General features: G+C 30.7%; 1 protein-coding gene across 2 annotated transcripts in view; it reads left to right on the top strand.

Moving 5' to 3' along the window:
• Window positions 1-26,629, top strand: part of tfc (Brevican core protein triforce) — a 72,931-nt gene that overhangs the window by 27,910 nt on the left and 18,392 nt on the right. The window contains exons 2-3 of one of the 2 annotated variants that reach the window (XM_090107665.1): window positions 6,208-6,531; window positions 13,733-13,789. In XM_090107665.1, the coding sequence (XP_089963791.1) occupies window positions 6,208-6,531; window positions 13,733-13,789 (381 nt within the window). The remainder of the gene's footprint in view (window positions 1-6,207; window positions 6,532-13,732; window positions 13,790-26,629) is intronic. The other variant, XM_090107666.1, reaches the window with a different exon arrangement.

Genomic DNA, 26,629 nt, shown 5'->3' on the forward strand with positions numbered 1-26,629 from the left:
TAAATTCACAATAAAACGTAAAAATCATCGCTACTATGCGATTGCAACAGTTATCATCACATGGCCCAATCTTTTGAAAGCAATTTAAAGTTCAAGTTTAATTGTATCTAGTTAATTTAATTGTGTAATAACCGCGTGTATGTACATGGGATCTGTGTGATCTATGACTAATTGACTAGCTAATCACCGCGACTTCGTACGCATTACGCATGTATCTATTTGCTAAAAAAATTATTCTTTGTTTAATTGATGGTATGTGGATTTGTTGGTGTGCTACCAGATTAAAAAATCTAGTAAGTAATATTCAATAATTTTGCTAAGTTTCCTCGACACCATTACAGGCAACTTTTGTCTGCCAAAACTAGTATTTTCCAGTTTTCCACCAGAACAAGATGATTTTGGTCGTAGTTTTACTCCAACGGGATTTGCAGAACTCTCTTCCTAAAACTTGGGTAGATATAAGATAATCAGATATATGCTATATGTACCTATACATATAGACTAACTCTCACGCACCAATCAACAACTTGGTACCATAATTATCTAATATTTAACCTTTTAAATTTTAATACTATAAAATATCGACATATTTATAATCATCATAAAGAAATTACCCACGCCAATTATAAATTCAAACAATCAATTTCTAATTAATAAGAGGCAAAAAAGATGCTGCTGAATTACTCTTGTTTTCGATACGGCTTGATTTTTTTATTATATTTATTGATATTTATTAGCGAATCTCAATCTCATATGCATAATTCTGAGATTAGTTATTAATTCTAATTTAACACAACATATTAATAAGGAAGAGCCAGAAAAATCCATCATAAATTTTTAAGTGCTTGAAAAACGAGCTAGATCAACATCTTTGTCAGAATGGTTTTAAATCTGCTTATTATTGGAAATAAATAAACCTCAATTGATTTAAACAGACATAATAAATAGGCACTTAATACTATTATCATTTATCTATTACTTTCATTATTTTATATAAATTTTCTAGCAGCATTTTTTATTTTGTCTAATAGATGCTAATAGGCAAATATTAAAATGTTATTCCTTAAGATTAATCCGTTCCAATAAAACAAATAGGATATTTTAATCCAATGGAATGTTTAAAAGATAAACGATATTATGTATTTTATAGCTTTAACTTGACCCAGTAACCAAAGCTTTGTTGTTATTTCAATGAATGAATTTAATGAATAGATTTGTTCGCTAGACGACTACATCTTATATATAAAATTCTCGTGTCACAATGTTAGTCTGCATACTCCTCCAAAACGGGTGGACCGATTCTCATGAAATTTTCTGTGCATATCGGGTAAGTCTGAGAATCGGCCAACATCTATTTTTCATATGAACCACGGGCGAAGCCGGGGCGGACCGCTAGTAATATGTATAATGAAACATAACCGCCGTAAATATAATGCCTGTTTAACACCTAGAGAAATAGATTCTATTGCATTGAGATTATAAAGCTTATAATTTGAAAGAAGTTAAATAAGATTGCCTTTCGATTAGTGATTTACTTTATTAAGTGTACTCTATATTAACCTGATAAGTTTTTTTTTCACTGTGGTAGATTTACAATGACCAAAAGTTGTATATCTTGTCTTTAGTTTAAATAATTAGAATAGGTAAGATCCGAAACATTTAGAATTGGTAAAGACTTTTAACTTGCAGAAAAACTGTATTCATTTTAACAACGAATTATCGCGAATAAAACATCGGATTGATGACGTTGACAGCGTAATTGAGTTGTAAATCGCAACGATGTTTATGTAACTGAAATAAAATAAGAATGCGTCGTTTACAATGTGTAAAATAAGATGTATCATAAATTTTATAAAAGAAGGGATAATGAATGGCTCATTACGATACATGGGCCCATTGTTTTTGGATACACGATATTTTATGAAAGGAAGGATCCCAATTATGTTTATTTTGCTATAAAATATTTACTCATGCGATAATCATTTTACATTTCAAATGTACGTGTGTGAATGTATGCTTTGGAGGTTTATCCTTTGGAGATCTTTAATTTGTACAAGAAATCAAGGTTTCCCAGAAAATATTTTTCAAAATAATACTTATGATACCTATACCTTGGTCCTTGAGTGTATATATTATTTTTAGACTATAATCTAAATATTTTGTTTTTTTTTTATTATGTGTTGAGACATTGATGTTTCTATTAACATAAATATTTAAAATACGTTTTTGTATTTCGTTTCACCATTTAAAATATAATTAATGAATATGGATCAATGTCACACTGTAAATTACTTTGATGCATCTTATGCAAATGCAGATTGATCTATTGATACTCGAAGTGCTAATAAACAGAAATTCATTAATTTAAAAGTCAACATTTATAATGATATTCTCAAAATACCTACCTTTACCTGATCAATAACGTCAGACAACTCTTCACAAAACAATCGTCAAAAGGCTATCATCCTATTTGCGATAGCAAATTCTTTCGAGCATGGAAATCTACACTTGAGAATATTATTTAAATGCAATTGGAAAATTGCAATTTTGGTAGGTACCATATTATCTATGGTACCTAAATCGGAAATTGCAATTTAGGTACCTACCATATCTATGGTACCTAAATTGCAATTTTCCGCACTATACTATAGTATACAGCAAAATATTCGCTTTATCATCTTCGTACCATGGAAAAATCCTCAATGACATAAAAAGTTGGCAAATTCCACAATGTAAAAATATGGTCAAGAATCACATAAACAAATCATGCCCATGACAATAGGGTAAGTCCGGGGTAGTTGGCCATAGTTTTTTCTAAGCTCTATCAGAAATGAAATACTTTTGTTTTTGTTATTGTATTTATTTTTTCTTATACTTTAAAGATTCAACTATGATATTCTAAACATAAAAGTTACAATTTCTAATAGGATCACCTTATTAATTTAAGTTTTTAAAAAATCACAATTGGCAATCTCTCCCGAGGTGTCCGGGCGTGATGGCCATGGCATTAGAGGTAAGATGGCCATAACTAAATTATAGGCTTACGGTTAATTTTTAGTCCTATTTTTTTAGTTTTAAGTCTTCTTTTCTCTTTTTCGCCGCGTTCTTTTTGGTTATTGTCTCCCCCTTTTCAGTTGACGTCACTGTGGGGACCGCTATAGAAGCCAGATATAGTAAACCAGATTCATCTATCTTAAATACGCAGTAAGGAGATCACGTCATCCATCGATAAAGCAAAGCCTTTAGCTTGCTTTGTTTTGATAGAAGTAACAAATTTCTTCTCGTTTTCTTCTCCAAATGAAGTAGGTCTCATTGGTCCTTTCTTGACATATTAGATTAGATAGAGAGTAAAATTTCAAGGTTGCGTCATGACAAAACCGTCACGTCATAGAATAAGGTGACGATTTTGGATCTTTGATTCTTGTCAAAGGAGATTCACTTCTGACACGTGTGCTGGGCACACATTTTTGTTTTTATTCTTCAATCTAATGTCTTTCTAGGTATTTGGTACTGGCGCGCTGGCGCGCATACGGATAAGCTATCATTACAGATTAATGGCTGCTTTTACCGATTCTTCCGACCTCCCACAGCCACTGTCTTTCACTTGTATTTATTAGGCGTCTAAAACAAATATAAAAATAAATCAATTATTTGTACAAAACATAATTTTTATATTATGTCACTATGGCCATCATCTACAGACTAGAATTGGCCATCTATCCTTATATTTCGGGAGAGATGGCGACATCAAAAACTAAAACAAATAATTACATGAAACCAATAATTTTGAGGTAATAACGTAGCACTGTTCGTATACTTTACAATAAATACAAATTTAACCATTATTTTAAGAAATTAACATCACCTTTGTGAAAAACAGTTGACATCTAAAAAATATTCAAGCTATTCGAATCAAAAAACAAAGGATTTACTTACTTTTTCTTTAGTTTTCGCTTATTTTTTCGACGTACCTTTGCCCTCACGCACGACAAGCAGCGAACTAATCGCTAAATAGTGACACCTAGTGAACGAATCCCTGAAATACTTCGATAGGCCATCTCTCCTTTATGGCCATCTACCCCGGAATTACCCTATATTGCCTTGTAGTACTAAATTCTACAATAATCTTTAATCAACAAAGGCACAACCGAAAACGGCAAACCGACGCTGCATTGCTTAATTCGTACGCAAAAGCGAATACTTTTTTGAGGAAAATTTTGCAACAATCGTTATATCACTGCATTAAAAGCCACATTACAAACGTATCATCTTCCAAAATTGCGTAGTTACATTATTTATCGAAGGTTCACGTAATAAATTTAATTTATTCCAATTTTGTATGCAGTTATTTCAAAAATTAACCGCGTTATTGTGCATAACTTGAAGATTCTTTATTTTATAGCGTGTTTCTTCATCGATTTTTTTTTTCATTCTATATGACTCTCACGATCATAAAGAGTAATGGTTAATTCAACAGCTTAATTGGAATGTTTTCGGTTGCTGGTGTTGCATTTTATGTTTTTTAAATAACAAAATAATTTAAAACCAGAATTACAGCACTTTAAAGAATCATAACTATAGTGGGAAAATTATAATGGTGAAATAATTGCCGTTAAGTTCCGAATGTAGAACTTGTCAATTTGACTACCTTCACGGCGAAGTATACGAATTAATCCATATTATTATGGTATCGTTACTTTTTGTCTAAACTGTCCCATCGTTTAATTTTTGTCCCTCTTATTTAGCATACATGCTTACTTTTTAAATGAAGTTTTCTCGAACATTCTATTTTCATTTCCTCAAGACAGAGAAGAGACAGAAGCAAACACTTGGCTACCAAAGAGTGCAATTAAATTTGAAAGACTTTCCTACTAAAGACAATTTATAAAGTTAAAGAATCTTCCGAAGTAACATCATGCGCTTTTACTCTACTATCATCATTAAGATTTCTTTTACCAGACTACACTTATTCATATCTTTCAGTAATCTTGAAAGGCGTAATTATTTGTTACTAATAAAAGAATTCCATTGTGCAACTCAGCAGCGATCTACAACAAAAGCCTAACAAATAATTGATGAATATCGGAATTCTGGTATCATAAAGCTTAGTCATTGAAAGCGAAATGTGTATCGATGATTTATCTTAATTGTAATCAAATCAATAGCTTTGGTTCGTTATTTGGAGGTATTTTAACCTTCATCAGAAATAAAAATCTTTGATGTTTATTTATTTTATATGAACTAGCTTCTACACCCGGATTTCAGGTTAGTCTAGACAAAATTAAAGAAGCTTTTATTATAGAAGCCAGTTTTGAAGATTTAAGTAATCACATTGTTATTTTTTTGACGTTCAATATTACAATTGGGTAGGTACCATAAAACCCTATGTAAAGTAATATGTAAAAATACCCTAAAGTCTTGCCACACTGAATAAAAGCATACTGTTCTTCTCCACACAAGATTAACATCTATGTACACGTCCATAAATTGTCTAATTACATCCATATTTACTCTCAACAAATAGTAATTAAGTCAAACTCTGTATTAAAACCGCCTTGAAATCGTCAAGGATGTTTAAAACAAAGCAAATGAGCTACTTTTTGGATTTATCGCATCCTTTTACCAGCCCTGCGATTATTAAGTACTCGACTTCCTTACATTCATGGAAGATAGCAGATAAGAGCATATTGTTCTTGTTATGGTTAATAGCACAGTAGCGTACTTCAATATTTATGCTAATACACGCAAGAAGATTTACATACAAGGGCATGATATGAATCTTTTTGAAAATTTTTTTTCTTATTCTTATATTATAGTGAAGTAATATCAATAGGAAAGGGAGGAGGATTTCGATTATTATATTGTTTTCTACAAAACTAAAATATTATGCTTTATAATTTTTTTATTTATCCAGTATTGATATTTTAGTTTTCTACCTATCTACTATCTCTATTCTTAAAAACTACTACTAACTAGATTGACTCAGTTTATCTAAGATTCCCCATACCAATTATTATACTACCCACTAACTACTTTAATTCTTAACACATTACCTTAATTGTTAAAGCCTTTCCAATACTGGAATCCCAAAGAGAACGGGGAACCAGATAAAAATGACGTCTATCTCGATTCAAATTCAATTTTCCTACTTCATATGATTGGTCTTCCGCGCGGTCATTTTTATCTGACATTCTCCTTTCTCCGCAGATTTCCAAGAGTTGGCGCGCCAGAACAAAATCACTACGCAGATACTGGAAGCGTTTATACAGAAGAAATTGGGATTAGCGAGTCCAAACTACAGGGCACCATCGATATTCGACATTCTGCCTGGGAAGAAGCCAGAAGATCGACCAATACGGCAATCTATGCTCGATCGCTTGAAAAAGCCCTCACCTGAGAGTACAGATAATGAAGAAAACCAAGATATGAATGAAGAGGTGGAACAAGAGGTTGTCGAGGTTCCAGAGTATACGGACTTTGACGCTTTACAAAGCGTGGAGAGCGAACAGATTGATTCAATATACTCTGAAGGTAAACAAATAAACAATTTATATTACGTGGCGTATTAGTTATGGTTAGTTAGTTACAAATTTGTGCAATAAAGTTATTTATTATCATTTATGATGACACATAAAGTAATTATTATCTACCTACAATTTATAAATTAAGCATATCTAAACGTTACGTGTCGTTACCCACGAATGTTGAATGTTTAAAATAAATTGCAAAAGTTGTTCATTGTGAACAATTTTAGTAGCCATAAAAATGGTTTAAAAGTTTTAATAAAATAAAGGAGCGTTTATCTAATGTAATCATAAGTTTTACGTAAAACTCATTTAGACTGTTTGCTAATAAATATTGGTTTTGCTCCAAATGAGAAACGCAAATAATGCGTAAAGTTTCGCAGCATTGCCACGCTTGCGCTATGCTAGTACAAACGGAGGAAGGCATTGACTTATATTACTATAGGAACACATTACACACTACGAAATATTGCGAAAGCACTGTTAATTTAATTACCAGCTAGGTGTTTAGTCCGTTGGTATATTTACGTGACGCAGTGTGCATACTATTCGGTCCATGTCATTTTTAAATGTTGGTATTTTGCAATTTTATTCGCCTAGTGCTATATTAGATTGTAGTAAACTGCCAGAAGGCTGTCTTGATAGTTTTCTTATAAACAGACTAAATTAAAGTTCTGTGGCAGCATAAAATAGAACGTAGGTACTATACTATCATACTAATAATTGGAATATCCATCGATATATACCTATATTGTAGGTCTGTAAAAAGTAACAACAGTCAACCTGTATAATTATGCATTCTTCGAGTATAAAGTAAATGAGTCTGTTCAGCTTTTACATTAAATGCATGCAAATAAAAATAAACGGATATGCCAGAATGATCATTAAAAAAAATATTCGAGTCCCTGCGGTGAGTCCTGTCTTACAAAAGAAAAGACGTGAAACTTTATATACACTAGACCTAACTGGTTTGGTTCATCTTGCACTTAGCATAGTTTTATATCGGACAAAAAGTCGCTCTTGCAAGGTCAATGTTAATGTACGTCTTGGTGTAAACTGGGTTTTACAAAAATAAATACGCATAGCTTGAGTATAAATAGTTTTTTGAAAAATATCAACGTAATTACTTAGGTATATTGTGTGAAAGTAAAAAGAAAAAGAAATTTAGCAAAAAAATAAAGGACAAACAAGTCCTACGAATAAAAACTTTCAGACCAAAATGCTTAGGTAAAGTTTAGCTACAGGTTAGGTTTTTAAAGTCACACTCTTTTCTCTATTACATACTAACACCGAATATAGCAATTGTTTAAGTTTTATAATGTACGGAATCTACAAATCTATATAAATTGGTGACTTCACCATTAGTTTTTAATTAGGTACCTTGTTATACAAGTTTAACAAGTGACATTTGCAGATTAGAGATAATTTCGATGCATCATTGGTCGTTCAGTCATCCGAAACAAATAAAATCTCTGTAATTCTATTGTAATGAATGTTTGTGGGCGAGATTCTATATAGGCAAAGATATAATTCATACATATATAATATAATATTTTCAAACACTTTATGGATCAATGGATCAAAGTAAAGTGAAAAGATCAAACATAAGACCTCGATAATTAGTTCTCTTTGCAAATTTAAACTACACATAGGTATTATATTTCATTTCAGATCATGTACAAATAGATTTTACGTTAGTAATCTATTTGCATATTATTATGATGTTTTGATAATTAAAGAAATGGTCACTAGCGACATTTATTTCCGCATTGTCTGATGCTTCTGTGTATTTGCCTATAAGAGGCTACTTCCTACACCTGGTATATTCTCATTTTTCGGTGTGAAAATGTACGTATAAGTTATAACGTACTTGATATTTAAATTTTAAACGGTCGTATGTTCTACTCTGGTCCGTTCTAAATTTGTACTTGCATTCTAATTGATAACAATAAGTGCGTGGGTGAGTACAAATTCTTCTCTTCTGAAGTTGAACCGATAAAATGGCTTTTCGCTTTTTTTTTTATTTTAATTTCACATTAACTATTGTAGGCGTTAACCTTTCAACTTTACTGCACCAAGATTATTACTAATAATAATGTATTGATTAGATCCAAATGTTACATTTATTATTCAAATCGATTGACATTCAATCAATGTTAAGGTATAATTATCAAATCGCTATTAACACGGTTAATAAAATAACATCATCTCGATTTCGAACAGCCTTGACATAATGTCATAGTACCCATAAATCAAGATTATTGTTCGTGATATGAATACTTTTAAATGTCAAAAGTTTACGGTGATTTATGCTACTTAAGTAGATCAAATAACCTTAATACAGCAGAAATGATTCGGTACTGAAATAGTTTCTTTTGTAAAATAAATTATTTATCTTCATGCGGAAGAATGTAAGTTTCATTTTTTATTTGAATCGATACAAGAATTATACAACTCACTCTACTGTGTTTAAAGGTTCTTCTAAACTTACGGATCTCTTCGTACAAAGCCTGCTCTACAATATATTCTATTATATGCAATACATAATGTATACCACAATCCACATATTTCTTCTTGTATCATCTATATGTACCTATAGCTATTATTTTACTGCACTCTATACAAGGCGGATGGTTAAAAAAACCTTTCGAGTAGGGCTAATTAAAGAATATTTATTTGAAGAAATATCTATTACCTAAGATAGGTAGGTATCTAATTAAAAATCGTCAAGACGAATTTGTTATAATTCAACCAAATCAGAAAATTATGCAAAACTATTTCCAGCATATGAAACTAGGCCAAGTCAAGGGTCAAGACAATAAATATTTAAAAATTCATATTAATAAGGATTTGATGCGCTTACATTGAATTAAATCAGAAGTCCAATATGACTTTTACAGCCAAATATTATATGTTATTGAAGCAATACCAAATATGAATATTTCATGTGCATTTAAAAGAAATCTCATGCACTTTAATCAATCGTTATATCTGAATATTTCTTATTGAATAACGTCTTAAGAAAGCATACCTAAAAAGGAAGATTTATAAGTTATTGTTTGGAAGCAAATAAAATGTAACACACAAAAAAGCACTATCTAGTATCTACGTAACCTGCATGCACATTTATTTATGAATAGCTATGCCCTGCGGTTTTCCCCGCAGTGCTCCACTCATGTTGATTTTAGCGTGATGATAGTCCTATAGTCTTCCTCGATAAATGGGCTATCTAACACCGAAAGAATTTTTCAAATCGGACCAGTAGTTCCTGAGATTAGCGCGTTCAAACAAACAAACTCTTCAGCTTTGTAATATTATAGTACCTATAGATTCAATCCCCAATCGTACAAAGGATCTTCTCCATCGAATGATTTGAACTGTTCTTGTTGTAATAAAACAATACCACATCCACTATGTAGGTACCATCGCTATAACTGGAGGGAGCTCTTTAAAATATTTACGAGAAGACGACCCACTGCGATTAAAAGACAGGTTCTTGACAGCTGTATGTATCTACGCTTACCATCTGACTACCCATCGGCACTTGGATTTTTTGCATTATTTATAAAAAACTTCGTACTTTTTAGATTAACTAAATTACAGTAATTACTAATTACCTTTCCATCAAGTTACATGCTGGAAGGAATAAAGTTCGTATAAATAACTCAATCGTATGATATCGTTATAAAAATCGAGATTCACTTAACGAGCCACATAAGTGTGCTTTTAAGTATATACCGACATCAATATTCGTTCGTTAATCTGATTACACTTTGAGGTTATATCAGGTGATCGCTCCGTAGAACAAGAGCAAGTAAAGTTGTTTAGTAGATAGAATATTTTTAGCTTTTTATTATGTTTAGATTTTTATTTTAAAGTTTTTAGTGCAGCCGATTTTATCTATACTTAATATTATAAAGCTAAAGAGTTTGTTTGTTTGAACGCGCTAAGCTCAAGTACTAATGGTCCGATGTGAAAAACTCTTTCGGTGTTAGATATTCCATTTATCGAGGAAGGCTATAGGCTATAGGCTATATATGATCACGCTAAGACCAACAAGAGGGGAGCACTGCAGGTAAAACCGCGGGGCAAAGTGTCTAATAGCGGTATATTTACGTGATTGTAGATTTTATTGGCAGATTTGCAATCATTAGTTAATATTGGTTTACATAGATTATAAAACATGGGAAGTGGAAAATTCGGATTATTAATTAGCATTTTATAAAATAAACCCGTGATCCTTAAATATATCATTAAAATATAAAAACAAAGGTTCTAATTTACATAATTGAAACGTGAAAATTGATTGGCCTACTATAAATTGGTTTAATTATCACGAATAATTAATATACCAGTAGTTTCTTCTATAAAAAATAAAATTTATTTTAGTTTATCTTGTAAAATTCATAGCATATATATAGCTATGAGCATATTATTTCAATTAATGCGTTCATTTGCATCATAGAATAATTAAAATTTGCAATATCTAGTATGAACGTGTTGAATATTCTTACAAAATCTTGTCAGAAGCACTTAACTCATTTAATAGTGAATGAATTGTAACGAGTACCTACCTACTTTTGTTACAATAAAAAAAAAAACATAATATCTTACTACCATGAAGAAATGAGATGAAGGAGAGATAGACAACAGCTAATTTCAATAATTTCAAATAATATATTCAATAATGAAATAATCAATTTCAATTGTACCTACATTTTTGTTGCATGTAGCATAATATGTAACCAGGGATATACCTATACATATTATAATTATGCGTAATAAAAAACTGTGATTTGTAGTAAGCTTGGTACTTATATTCATTTATTGTAACTCTTGAAGCTTTTAGAACAGTTTTTCCCAGTTTCCGCAATGTCAGCTTTCGTAGATATCAGTTTTACTATTTTAGACCATAATCCTAGAGATTAGCAACAATGTAGGCATCCTTCAACTTTCTATTTCCCTAGTACTTATGACGTAACCTTTTTATGTCTAGAAATATTGTATATATTATATAGTACCTAAGTGTTTTTCAAGATAGAATTTTAGCTAAATAATTTCTCACATTATTTATAGAAAACATTTTAACAAAAGAACCTAAAAAGCTATTTATTGCTAAATCTATTTTGAGAAATGGTCCAGCTAAGTAAGTCAATTAAGTGCCGATTTTTCAATGCTCGGATAAAACTTATTCGTCGAGTAATGTATAAAACTACCATTTTAAAAACGTATTCTAATTGCCCGTATTTGACAGTTTACGTGACATTTTAATATTATCGTGTAATACTTTATTGGACGGATAAGTTTTATCCAAGCATTGAAAAATCGGCCCTTAAGTAAGTAGGTAAGTATGTGTCCTGAAAAATATATGAATTTTACGCATTAAAATTGTATTATGCTATACAGGGTGTAATCGTTAAGTGTGCACAAGCGATTATTCCGTAACTATTGCAAATATCAAAAAACTTTAAACTGATATCGAAAGTACTTAACCTAATGAGTAAAATGGCCATAATAAATTTTTTAAAATAAAACGAGAAATAACCAAAAATGTTACATTAAACGCTCCCATACAATTTATTTCCCATACATTTTGTATTCATAGTAGATTTTCGAAGTGACGTCCTTATTGTGCAATACAATGAGGAGGTCTATTTACAGTTTCTAAATGAACTTCCCTCCAAATTTGCGAAGTAATTAAAGCAGAAAACCAAAAAAAACAAAAAAAAAGCTAAAATCTTTCATATTAAATGTATAGGTTGATCCAAAAGTAATGATAATTGGGTATTTCCTGTGCACATAAAAATATAATATAAATGTTTTATGCTTGCTCATGTAATCACTAAGTTATCACAAAAAAATTATATCTACAGGCCACGTTTCCAAGTATTAACATTAATTTTAATGTGAACAGTGCGAGCCAGAATGTTTCCCGACGAAAAGAAGAAACAACGATTCGACATTTAGAGGGTGAATTTCTAAATTTTTAATGAGTTCAGGATAATTTTTTGTCACGATTTGTGACCATGGGCGTTACCTGGCTTCACCATGTTTATGCTGAAACCAAGAAACAATCAATGGCCTGGATGCGAGCTTCCAAAGTGACGGTGAAGATTTTCAAAGTGAAAATTAGTGGGATAGATTAAAGCCGTAGTTTTTTGGAACGCTGAAGAAATGTGGAATATTTTAAGAAGGTACTACACAGGGCTCTTACTACACAGACCAAATTAAAAGATTGCGGGTAGGTTAGTAAGAAAAAGAGACATGGCAAACTTCGGTCTTGAATGTTGGTTCACCAAGACAACGCACCAGATCACAAAGCGTCAGTTGCGATGGCTGCCAATCAAAAATCGGCATTGAAAATGCTTGAACACCCACCCTGTTTGTAAGATCTAGCTCCTAGTTAATTCTATCTCTCCTTGGCACAAGAAACACCGTCGATACAAAAAATTTTAAGACGACAGCGAAGTGATGGCCGATTTTGAGGGGTTTTTGTAGATGAAGTCAAAGTTTTTTTCTATCTCTCCTTGGCACAAGAAACACCGTCGATACAAAAAATTTTAAGACGACAGCGAAGTGATGGCCGATTTTGAGGGGTTTTTGTAGATGAAGTCAAAGGTTTTTTTCTAAGTTAAGGAAAAAAAATATCGAAGTATATTATCTAGTTAGAAGACTATCTAGAGAAATACATAATTATTTTAACTGTAATGTTAACCTTGTTTAATATTGATTATCATTACTTTTGGATCAACCCATGTACATGGGATATTCATATCTCATACTAAATGTATGGGAGGGTTTAAAGTTAATTTTTTAGATATTTCTCGTATTATTTTTTAAAATTTATTATGGCCATTTTACTCATTAGGTTAAGTACTTTCGATATCAGTTTAAAGTTTTTTGATATCTGTAATAGTTACGGAATAATCGCCTGTGCACACTTAACGATTACACCCTGTATAGTAAATTTCAGCAGGACATTTTTGTATGTACAATGTACATACTTACTTGTTTTTGTTTTTTTTTCTTTATAGCACATTATATTTACACCTAACTATTATGTTAAATAGCACTCAGTTTATTCGAATAACTTGTGTTTAGAATATATGCAAATCCGTATACGAATGGAAAGAAGGTTGCTCTACATTTTTGGTGTTCTATGAACTCATCCGAACCATTTAATTCAAGGTTATGTTTTATTGTTTCAGGTAGGAGTAAAAAGTATTCCAGCCAGTCGCTTGACGCGGATTTGGAACCTAGCTATCGTAAGCAATCGATTTAGATCTCAGTCATATAAGTTTTTCTATATATTTTAAGATCATTTATAATTTATGGATAAACGTCATGATCCAGAAACAGTCATTGATATTAATAATAAATATTTAATTCATAATTTTCATATTAAGTGGTTATTTAATATAATTATTATTAATAAACGCTTTAAATATAGATGATAAACGTCATAAATGATCGACATCCTGTTTTTGATCGTCAAATGGAACATTATAAATTTAATTCGACCCATTAATGACTGATTAAAAATTAATGTCAAACGTCGCAATTAATGATGCTTCAAGGAAGCGACATGATGGTCACAGATAATTATTTTGCGTGCCGTATTGATTTTTTATGTAAATATATATCACAATATTAAGAAAATCCGATATGATGCTCCCAATTGATATTGAGATTTATAACCATAAAATATTTATAATTACCGTGCTATATTTTGAACTTAAACATAAATTAAAATAATCATCCTTAACATATTCGATATATTTAAATATAATTATTAAATCGTTAATTATACTACCTACCTATATTTAAATATTATATCAAGAACTAAATCGATGCGACATCATTTAAAATCGATTACTTCTATTTGAGAATGATAAAATAACGCTTTTTAAATATAATAATGTTATAGCGAATACTAAACCAGTTGAAATAATGTACGACTGCAATTCCTTAAACAGGAATCTCTTGGCAATAAAGTGGAATTATTAAATAGTATGGCTTGAATCGCATTTAATGTTTTTTATCCCCATAAAGAACACAGAATATAATTTATTAACGTGTCGTTCGAGTACCTAATTTAATTCAGTTCACGTTTTTATTTAATCAAGTTTATAACTTTTTTATTGAATCATAGACACGTAATAATCTGAAGATATCTGCGTAGTATTTGTGTCAAATATGCACAATTAAAAAATTATACAAAAAGTAATCCATCGTTCAGTCGTGCTGCCATAAAGAGAAAAAAAACTAATCCATCAGTATCCAATTAAAAAATGGAAGAATTTATTCTTAATTCAAATTCTGCACAGATAAAAAGCAACACCCAACTTTCGTTCTCGTTTCGTTCTAAACCAGACTTTGCCTTTCCAGTAAAAAAAAATAATATGAAGTAATTCTTAATTCAAATTCTGCACAGATTAAAAATGTGAGCATACGTTTGTGACACAGACGTGACATTTGAACTAACTACCAAGGCTGTCGCTTCACGCAATCTGCACATATCTGATTGCACTGAATTAGCCCTTACTACTTATTCTCATTTAGTTATAAAGTAATTACACTAGTTATTGCTTTATCATTAATTTTGAGATCAATTTGCTTTTATGCCATTCTTACTATTTAATTTTAGATGTGCAATTTTTAACGACCAGGTAAAATGTTAGTAACAAAATATATTTCACTGAAGATTTAATAATTTCAGAAAAAAAAAACACTCAGCTTTTATATAATATAAATGCGTAATTTGAAAACTATTTTTCAACTCAAATAAAAAAAATGTAAATATATTAATATCATAAATCCAAAGCAATGTTATAAGATCGAATATAATAAGAATAAAATCTCATCAGCTTCATCACTGCAGCTGCAATACAAAGAGTATGCATATTACTGTAGATGATTGATTTGATATAATTATATTATTATAAGCACATTTCGACATATACGAATTACGATAATACCTTGGTATGGGTCAAATTACAGGAGATTGGTATCAGAAATCAATCGCTTATCAATCCTTCATATTATATTGAAAAATATAAATTATAAATAAAAATAATATTCAAACATTATTGAAATAATTTAGTGTACTATTGTAAAATTCCATTTGTATTGAATAAAGATTATTAAATAATAATCCGTCTCCTGTAATTCTCAGTTCTCACGACATTATTTGATGAAGTACTATGAAAAACAAGAACAAATAATATTTACAAGACACCATTACCATTATCATTAAAATTATTCTTAAAGAAGATAGTTATACCTGGTCTATAAAGCAATGTATGCAAAAAGAAACCACTGATAAATTACCCTCTATAGCCTCTTGTAAAAATAGTACGAACAAATAAAATAGTCGAATTAAAACAACTAGTAGGCCTTGCCCTTTAACGTTCGTTTACTTTGCGTTATAGAGCATTGATCTACTGTAACAAGTTCTGTACATACAGAATAAGTGTAACCTTGTAATAGTATCATCAACTTGGTGTCAGGCATGAATGGCTGCTATAAATCAACATCACTATTCACTTGTTTTTGTTTGAAAGTATCAACATTAAAATGGGCAGCGTTGGCCCAATAAATTATCGTCGAAGTTTGCCTCCATTACAACGACTATGAATAAAAATCTTGAATGCCTCTACTCCCGCAATGCTGCCCAATGCTTTGCCGATGCTTAGAGCATGCCCATTGTAAAGAGGGCCTGTAAGAACTAAGAGGAATTATTTTTATTGAATTTTTAATGTGAAACATGCTTGAGTTTATGGTTAAATATTAAAAAACATTTAGATTCGTTTAGATTTCAGTAACACTTAAAATTTTGCAACAATTAACTTTAGTATTTTTAAACACACAGGACATGTTAGATTGACTTCTCAATCTAAGAAGCGTTTATAAAAATGACTATTTTTATCTGAACATGAACTTTATTATATCCGGTACCTATCAAGAACAAGTAGATATATAATTTGTGTACTTTGAACTTTCTATTCCTATAATTATTTCCAATTAAAAGTGTAGGAAGCGCAAACCCTGATCTTATTTTTCTTATACCATTGCTATACTTAATTCTACTAAAGCACGTTTACCACCAGGCACCCCCAGCACCATATCAAATAATAATAGGGACTAGTGACTACCCTATTATACAAAAAAATCTCCAAAAGTTATTTCTGTATTCGTTGAAATTTTAATCATTTTGTAACAACAATCAAATTGTTAACCAAATGGTTACAATTCCCTTGCTATGTGTACCCAATAATTGTGCCAATAAAATGAACTGGAATAGTTGTAGGCGGTTAGTATGCTATAAATCTACATTTTGCTATGTTCCTATACATCTATTAGTACATATTTCTCGTCTGAACCACTTTCCCTTACTTTCCTATTGTAGTGTAGACATGTTTTACTATTATTATTATTCGTTAACACGGAATTGATATAGATCGTAATTAATGGATACATAATGTCGAAATATATTTTGTTTGGCAACATTAATATAACTTTATTGATGAGCTTATTATCTTAATTCAACTTCTCAATCGTCTTTTCAATCTCATATACTTACGCTCCGAAAATAATATACCTAGTCATCGTACGATGACGATGACGAACATGGTGTGATAGATGCAATGATTTTAATAATTAAAAATCACCACATAGTATAAAACAAAGTCGCTTTCTCTGTCCCTATGTCCCTATGTCCCTATGTATGCTTAAATCTTTAAAACTACGTAACGGATTTTGATGCGTTTTTTTTAATATATAGAGTGATTCAAGAGGAAGGTTTTAGTATATAATTTATTATGTTTTAGACAAAGCAGGCGAAGCGACGGGCGGAAAGCTAGTATTATACAAAATACAAAAGTAATTACAATGACCATTTGAAACAAATATTTCGCAATATAAATCAATATATTCTTGCTAGTGGTTGTTAAACATTTATAAGTTCAAAGAGCTTCTACAGAAGCTTAATGTCTCATACCTTCCATGGTCGATTACCGCTCAATTGCTTTATCTTTCTTTGTGTTCGAAGACTAAACAGATTCTTACTGTTTCACTTATAGCATTGTAAATACATACTCTTATTGTAAAGTAGATAATAAATCAGCTCATCTTATTAGGTACCAAAAGATGTAACTTATAATAAGCATCAATCAATAGTAGAAATAGTATTGAGCAAGTCACTTACCACACTCAAAAAGCCACAAATCGAATGTAAGAAGGCACAGCAATGTATTATTATTCATTATTGATGCAATTTAATGTGCCCTCATAATCATTCCATATGTTCTCTATAATTTTAAGGATTTTATTGAAATTATCCTTTCAAAATTTAATGGAATTCCCTTATTTATGTCTCTTTTGTGTTCCGACAAAGTCCATACATGGTAGTGTAAATGTTTAATCTGATATTTGATAGGTTCAAGTTCAGGACGAATATTTCAGTCAATAACTTGGATTCTTTGTCGTGAATGTGTCGATAAATTCGCTTTAAGATAAAATTAATTGTTACGGCTTACGTTTCATGAAGGCGTGTATTGAAAATATAGGAAGGTTTAAGGAAACCAAAAACTAATAAATTCACCTGCAACATTAAGAAGCGTTTCTTTTGTGTAAATGCCCAGAAATGAAATATTTTATGAGCTTACGATATGGACACATTTTTATTGGGAGCGAAGTCTTGCTTCCTTGTTTGTTAAATACTCGCTATGATTCGCTACTCTACATTTGCGTATAAGGTTTATTTTGTAGAGATTAATATTATTTCCATATTTTCATGGGACACCTTGGTAAAAATTAAGATTATGGCTCCTACAATTGTAATTATTATCTACGTGGGTACTTATATAAATAATTTTGAATTTGTTAAACTTTTTTGCATATCTGATGTTGATTTTTCAACTTTATTGAACTTTATTGAAAAAACGTTTAAAAAATCGTTATTACGAAAGAATACACCAACGGCTCTATTAAAAGTAGACTCGATACAAGTGTCTATAAGAAAGATCTATTTAAGTTGTCATGTAGAATCTAAACATATGAAGGAAGATCATTGTCATAATTATTGCCAAACGCCAAACTAATCCCCCGTTAGGATAAAAGTTTAAATTGCATTTTCACGGTCACGTCCCCTCAAATCAATATAATACGTAAATATACTGAGTCAAACCTTGTAAAGGTCAGCAATGGACATTTGGTAAGCCTGGTTTGCGACATCTTCAGTGGTAACAACACGCTTGACCGCAAAGAATGCGGCTTTCAATCTGAAGGTTACATAAAGCTTGCTTATTTTATCATAGGAGGTGCTTAGTAGAAGTAAAACGCTCGAGACGAACGCGTGTTTCGAATGCGCGCGCGCGACGCCTAAAACATTTTTAGTGCTGGCAAGTTTTTGGGTGACTCATGAGGTTGACTGTGCATTTATAATCTTCTTTTATTTTATTTTTTTAATCTGTAAGTGTTACGCTTCGCCATCATAATTTAATAAAATTATACGCTATTCGATTTTCAAAAACTTTGACGTTTCTTCCCGCCTAGGAGTGACCTTGACATAAAAGTGACAGGACTCAAGCGATCAAATATTTCTTGACATGCAGCAACCCGCGGTTGAAACAGGTTTCATACATAAGTGAAACCTCCATAATTTCTATTCACTTTTACTCTATAGTCTGTGACTTGTGTTTTATAACCAATTTATAACGTTCACTTTTTGTTCAAACTCGATATTATATCTTAAAAATAAATAGATATTTGATATAAGTAATATAGTTAATGCTCTGCACGAAAAATAAATCTTTTTAAAATACTTTTGTACACTATGCATTTGTTTCAATAGGCTCTGAAATTAATATAGGTATCATTTCCTAATGTGATAATTAATAAATTAAATTATATTAATATTTTTTCATGACCATATTAGCTAACTAGCAACATCCATGCAGGTACATTTTCATCATTCTTTGCTTGCATCAACAGGTTAATAACAATGTAACGCAATATTTCATCTAATGATACAGTAGAGGATTTTACTGGAAAATCAGATTTAAGTATTCTTGATTTGTATCGCAATCGATGTTTTAATTTATAATATCAATTTATCCTTTCGAAAAAAAGGTTTTTTTCTACTCGTGACATAGAAAAAAAGGCATTGATCTATCATGCTTTAATCATATCATGCTATAAATTAAACTAATAAAAATATTATGTAACCTTTAGAGGATAATGTATTCCAAATTTTATAACAAAAAAGTACAAACAAAAAGTTTGATACATCCTAATAAGGTCAAGTTAATTAAATATCTTACCAACCAACAACAACATTTTTTTATGTAAATCATTCATCAATCAATCAATCTCAATAGTCCACTTACAGGCTTAAGTAGTAGATTTTGAGTTGTCCTATTTTTATTTTTTTCGTCAAATATCATGTGAATAAATAGTAAAATTTTCATAAAGAGCCTCCTTAGCTCTAAACTCTACTGCCTTAATTTATAATTCCAAAAGAAAAATAACAAGGTCAAAAGTTTCCAAGTATCCAAACTAGTCATCTTATGATCTTCTAACATATTATTATTTTTTCATTAATTTAAATTGCATTCAAATGTTGATTACCTACTGCTAAGTGCTAATATATTTTTCCGAGAAATACTTTTGTAATCTGTATTTAATTGATATCTATGACAAAATGTGTGTTAGTGATTTACTTCAATGCAGTTAATCTTTATGTAAGCGCAAAATATTACATAATTTGTAAACTAACAGGTAGTGTTGCCAGTTGCGACTATGGCGTTTTCAAATTTCGCAACGGAAAATATTTTCCTTTTAAATTGTCTGCTATTTGATAGAAATATTAAAATAAAGACAGATAAAACCTATCCTATGTCCTTTCTCAGGTTTCAAGCTATCTCTCTACCAAATTTTGTCCAAATTGGTTCAGTGGTTGAGGCGTGAAGAAGAGACAGACAGAGTTACTTTCGTCTTTCTAATTAAAAGAATCAAAGTAGGACTATTTTGAAAAAAAACGATTCAAAAGCTTCTTCAAGATTAAAAACCTGCAAATAACAGTGAAGTTGCCAATTTTCCTTGAATATTAGAAGAATTCAATATGCAATTATAATCTCCTTCACTTTTATACACGGATACTCTCTGTTGTAACTCTGACGTATTGATGCATCACATTATATTATACATTTTTTATTTTTTAATAGATAACTTGTTTTACCGGAAGGCGGGCGACGCTAAAATACATTAAAATGAATGAAAATATCTATTGAATAAAGACCTGAGATGGACACTCATGGACCTGAGACACAATATATAAAAAAAAATCATGCATGTAAACGTGGCTAGATTTCCGTGAAGTAAAATGTGCTTAAGTTTTCAAATCACACTCTAATTTGGGCCAAAAACTACAATATTTTTCAAGTAAAGGATTAGATAAAGGTAGTTAAATGAATAAATTATTAAAATTAGTGTTTTGACTGTAGAGAAATTAAATTTGTACCTACTAGCATCAGTCCACGCCCGTCCTTTCATGAAAACTGCCTTTACTTTACCTGTATGTCCAAGCCCAAATTTATATCATGTTAATAAGTAATTTTTATGTAATACATATAACGTAAATGTGAATATTCACATCAATACAAACTTTCGTATTTAATCTATTAGGAAGTAGAATACGACACGATCATATGACGTTACAAAAAGTGTTAATATATTTCGTGATAAGAGAGCAGATAGCAGATAATAGAGCAGTGGTGGCTCAGTGGTGAGACCTCGGATTCCGAATCGATAAGTCCGGGGTTCGAGACCGGGCGAGCGCGCAGGAAATAAATTGATTTTTCAATTTATCTGCGCATGTTGTAACATCACCACTGCTCGAACGGTGAAGGAAAACATCGTGAGGAAACCGACATGTCGAAGAATCAAAAGTTCGACGATATGTGTCATCCGCCAACCCGCACTTGGCCAGCGTGGTGGATTATGGCCTGTACCCTCATAGGAGGCCCGTGTCCCAGCAGTGGGAACATATATGGGCTGATGATGATATTTCGTGATAAATATTATTTTCTATGTAAAGTATCATTAATAATCCGTATCTTTATTTACAAGGAGAGTTAAATCATTAATTAAAAGTATTTTAACGGAAATAAAATTTTTGGTATAGTCGTTATGCGCTTTGCCCTTGTTCATTGTATGCAATACTTGAAATATGTGGAACCGGTAAATCGCGAGGTTTCTGAACTATTTTGAGTCAACAATACAATAGTAAATAAACTTCCGCGAATAATCATTGTTTCAATATAATAAATCAGTTTATATTAAAGTTAAGCTTTGCAATTATTAATTCAAATTGAATACTAATTCTAAAGATTTTTTGTTTGTCATACCAAAGGGTCATAACTCATAGAAGTAGGTGTCTATACGAAAAGAACGAAATAAAACGTGATAAGTTTTAACTTGCCTGTCTATGGCTGAAAAGGCTGCACTTATTATAGCGGTTCTATAAAAGTTTTAATTTATTTTAAAATTACTTTGGGAAAAATAGAGATGCCCATAAAAAGGACATTTACGGTAGACAAAATCGCGGGCATCAATTATTAACTTATTTATATTACTCATATCATAATAAATATAACAGGTTTGTGTAATAAGGAATTTTTTCAAGCCTCCGTTTATAATATTTATACATCGTAAAGAACAAGATTATTGTTAAATGAAGCAGCTTATTATTCCGTTATTTATAACATTAAGGTAAATAATGTCTTTATTCGATTGTAATTCATTTAAATCACTGCTATTTACACGCTCGATATTTTTTTAGCTCATATAAAAAGTGGTTGTTAATTGTATTACTATATGTACTATATCTACTTGTAGGTACTCATAATATATCGAAGCAGTATTATTTATACTTAATACGTATAGTTTTACTTAAGAAATTATAAATAACAAATTACATTCAAAATTCAAGCTTAGAGCCTTATGCCATCTGCTACTACTAACTATTTTTTCATTTAAATTAAAAAAATAATAATCTTATCAGATAATTTAAGACATAATCTAAGTATTTCATCATAAACTGTCCCATAAACAAATTCACAAGTAAGATGTTAATCAACACTCGTTAAATGTATAATTATATGCAGGAAAAAATTACTTAACAATGCGTGCAAGAGCACCCAAATAACACTTATTAATTATTATTATAACATTATATGGCAATGTTGCAAATATTTTTGAAACATAAATTACCTACATGTCTTCGTAACGACCCACAATTCTTTCTTGTGTCAGTGACGAAACTTTTTATGATGTATTGTTAGTTTTTAAATATTATCTCTGTATACGTTTGTGCTTTTATAGTAATTTTTTTGTAAGCTTTTCTATAATTCGTTTCAGTAAGCTGGTTATTTTCTAATAGAGAATTTAAAGAATTGATCACTCGTCAATTCGAAAGGAAGCTACCAAAACATAAAAATGCAGTATTTTTTTAGATAATTAAATGAAAATATTAAACACTAGCTTTCCGCCCACGGCTTCGCCCGCGTTTTCAAAGAAAAAACCCGTTCCCGTAGGATTTCCGGGATAAAACCTATTCCATGTCCTTTCTCGAGTATCGAAATATCGCTATACCAAATTTCATGCAAATTGATTCAGCAGTTTAGGCGTGATTGAGTAACAGACAGACAGACAGAATTACTTTCGCATTTATAATATTAGTATGGATTAATTATACTTTTGAAGTGTCAATTTCATTTAATTAAAATTGACACTCGCCTTTAATAATATTTTCATAAGTAGTAAATATTGCATTGAACAATAATTTAATTTAACACATAAGTAAGCGTTGTAAAATGTGACCTTAAATTATAAATAAGAATTACACAAAAATCGATATTTCGGCGATAAGACATTAATCACGGATTTAAATCGGTTCAAAAAATCTTAATTAATTATTTGTCCTTACCAATGACCGGAAAATATTATGTGATCTTAAATTCCCATATAAATGCATGTTACTCATAAAACACGTGTATGATTATATTTAAATAGTAAATAAAATTTTTAATTGCATACAATAATAGTAAAGTGCATTTCTTATGACCTTATAAGTTACAGATTTTATTACACATAATTATTACTCGATATGATATGGTAGTATTTAATATTTATAGAACTTTTATGATATTAAGACAAAATGTGATCGTTATTCTTAATACTCGATTTCAGTGGTAATTACACACAATAACAATTAATTTTATTAATTCCAAATCTGACATAATTAAGTCTGGAAATCAATTTAGTAATGTGTATCATTTATCAAATTATCGGCTTTAAATGCATATATATTAAGTTTATTATATACCAGAATAAGTCTGCATATTCAATAAAACAATTGCGTTCAATTTATAAATATTTTTCATTCATAGATTTCAAAGCTATGAATAAAAAATGTCCCCTCTAATTGTATATGTGAAGGCAACTCTTTTCTTTTTTACACAAAGCGTTCTCAAGTATGACAAACATTGAATGAAATTTTTAGACAATCTGCAAACTTTTCTTCAAAATAAATATAAAGGTTATGACACTGCATAGCGTTTCGCAAATTTCAAGGAACGATTAAATGCACAGTCACCTCATTAAATCCTCGACGTTTTTTAGAAGCAGTCAAATAGATTCAGTGTAATTTTGAGTGTAACAAGGTAAAGACGAAAGTTACAATGATCCACCAGTATTTGATTGTGTTGCTGTTGGTGATGAGCTGCATAGCTGACACGAAGACGGTGAACTACCAATCGCCTCTCGGAAACTTTGGGAAATCAGGTAAATAGAGGAAGCTTGCTGAATTTGTATGCTGCATTTTTATGCTTAAATAAAAACATAGAGACATTTCTATGATTGGCTATATGATGTTTTAAATTTATTCCCGTCTTATCTTTTATTTAAACATTGTTATAATGGAAAATAAACAGGGAAATGTTTCAAATTGTCTATGAAATTACCTACAAATACCTAAGTTAAATAGATTGCAATAAGATTTGCATCGTGAATACTGTATAGTTTAATAATAGCATTGTAGTACCAAGTTAGTTGCATAGCTTTAATGACTTTTTTAAAAGATTCTATTCTTATAAGTTCTTTAAATATTTATTCAATTAAAGTCGCGAGTTTCATACAACGATATGTTCCCATGTTACATAATAGTATATTCTTAGAATGGCGTCAAATAAAGAGAATATACAAACAACAAAAGCAGAGTGGCCTAGTCTTTGTTACAATCTTTTGTTGCACTTCGGAACGGGAACTTGGGTCAAGAATTTTATCTCAATTTCCTTTATCTTTACGATCCGATACAGTTATGAGGGGAGGACTGGAAAAGTTGATATAAAATGATACATCTATTTTCGTGGCAGCATCGTGCTTGAAGTGGCAGGATACGGCAGTTGCACTTTTATTGTACCCTATCTTTTTAGTTCTTTTTCCATGTTCGTTTCTGTAATCATTCTTAATAAAGAATAGTATTAATGTTGACTATAATACCTATATAAATTTTCTATCTAATAGATACCCTAACGGCCTAAACCCTAATCTATATAAGTAGATCAAGGAAGCGAAACTTGCTCTATTTTTGTACTTTCCTTACGTCGTTTATTATAAGAAATACTTTTCATGATCTATTGAATGATCTTCCAGATATCAAAATATTTTTTTTTACAGTAAATCCTAGGCTGAAACAGAAATAATGTTATTGTGGTATACATAAAAGCTCGTAGTCCGTAGTCAGGAAGTTGGTTGCGGCCTAGCTGCCCTGTGCAGCCGGTCATGTCGGATATCCGCCCCATCGAACTATGGCCTGGAATAGACATTGTTTGTGCATATGTGCTCTAAATATTATGCGCCTGGTGAAGAAAAAACAAAAAGTTTTTATCGAATTTTCAGTTACCCGTATAATACTCGCGAAAAATCACAGATAAAACATAATATGAGCATGGATTGTGATATGCTAATTTATTAATGTTTAACGGGATGTAGGGACTTTCCATCAGGTGACTTCGGTGAATAGTATGTTCTCTTGTCTGTTAATAATAAGTTTTGAGTCATAATCGATTTCAAGAAGATATCTAACAGAAGATCCGTGACATAGATTTCTCAAGATTCATACATTGAATCAGAGAGATGAATTTTTTAATCAAGTCAATTTCTAAGAAAGCCAAATGTGTTTCAGTAGAGTTTTGAATGAATGAATGAAAAATACTTTATTGCATTGAAAATACATAAATAAATATAAGAACGACAAGGTTACAGAAACAGCAAAGAGCGGCTTTATCGCTAGGTTTTTAAAATATTCACGATAAAGCTGTTATAATAAAGATGAACCGAGCATCGAGTATCTTTTACTTACGCCAACGAAGCGTAGGCTTTGATTTATTTAATTATATCCCTGACTCCTAAAACACCAATTAAAAGAAAAATATTAAAATGTATTGATTCTGAAGAACTTAAAAAACACTTCCGAAGGCGTTACAGATTTAAATATAACCTCGATAAGTGAAAGACAATGAAACGGATATCTTGAATTCAGTGTCATTACAAAACGGATGAATCATTGGAGATATCGCATTAAGGTGACGCGTGCCATACTGAAGTAGCTATATAATATACTACATTACTTGTTTGTTTGTTTATATATAACTAGCTTTCCGCATACGGCTTCTCTGGAAACGAGTTACGCGAGTTTTCCTACAGCTAGAGTTGTAGAAAAACTCGCGAAGTACTAGTTCCCGTGGGATTTCTGGAATAAAACATATCCTAGGAGTCCTAGGACCTTTGCATTTGTAATATTAGTAGAGCTACAACACTAACAATTATTTACTTATTTGTTTGCTTATAAATTATTGTACGGACACAAAAATAAATGTTACAATATAATTTTTATAACATGTAACATTGACCTTTACTACCTGCATTTGTTCTAGGCACACGAAGGTTAAAAAAGTAATAACTTACTTTTATAGCGATAGCCAAAAAGCTTTAAGATTTTAAGTGTAATTTATTCTGTTAAACAAATATGGTTCGTTATCAAT

Source organism: Colias eurytheme, chromosome 12 (assembly GCF_061535395.1).
Source record: "Colias eurytheme isolate Ceu_HAF_F1 chromosome 12, ilColEury1 Martin Lab GWU primary, whole genome shotgun sequence".
NCBI classification, from domain to species: domain Eukaryota; kingdom Metazoa; phylum Arthropoda; class Insecta; order Lepidoptera; family Pieridae; genus Colias; species Colias eurytheme.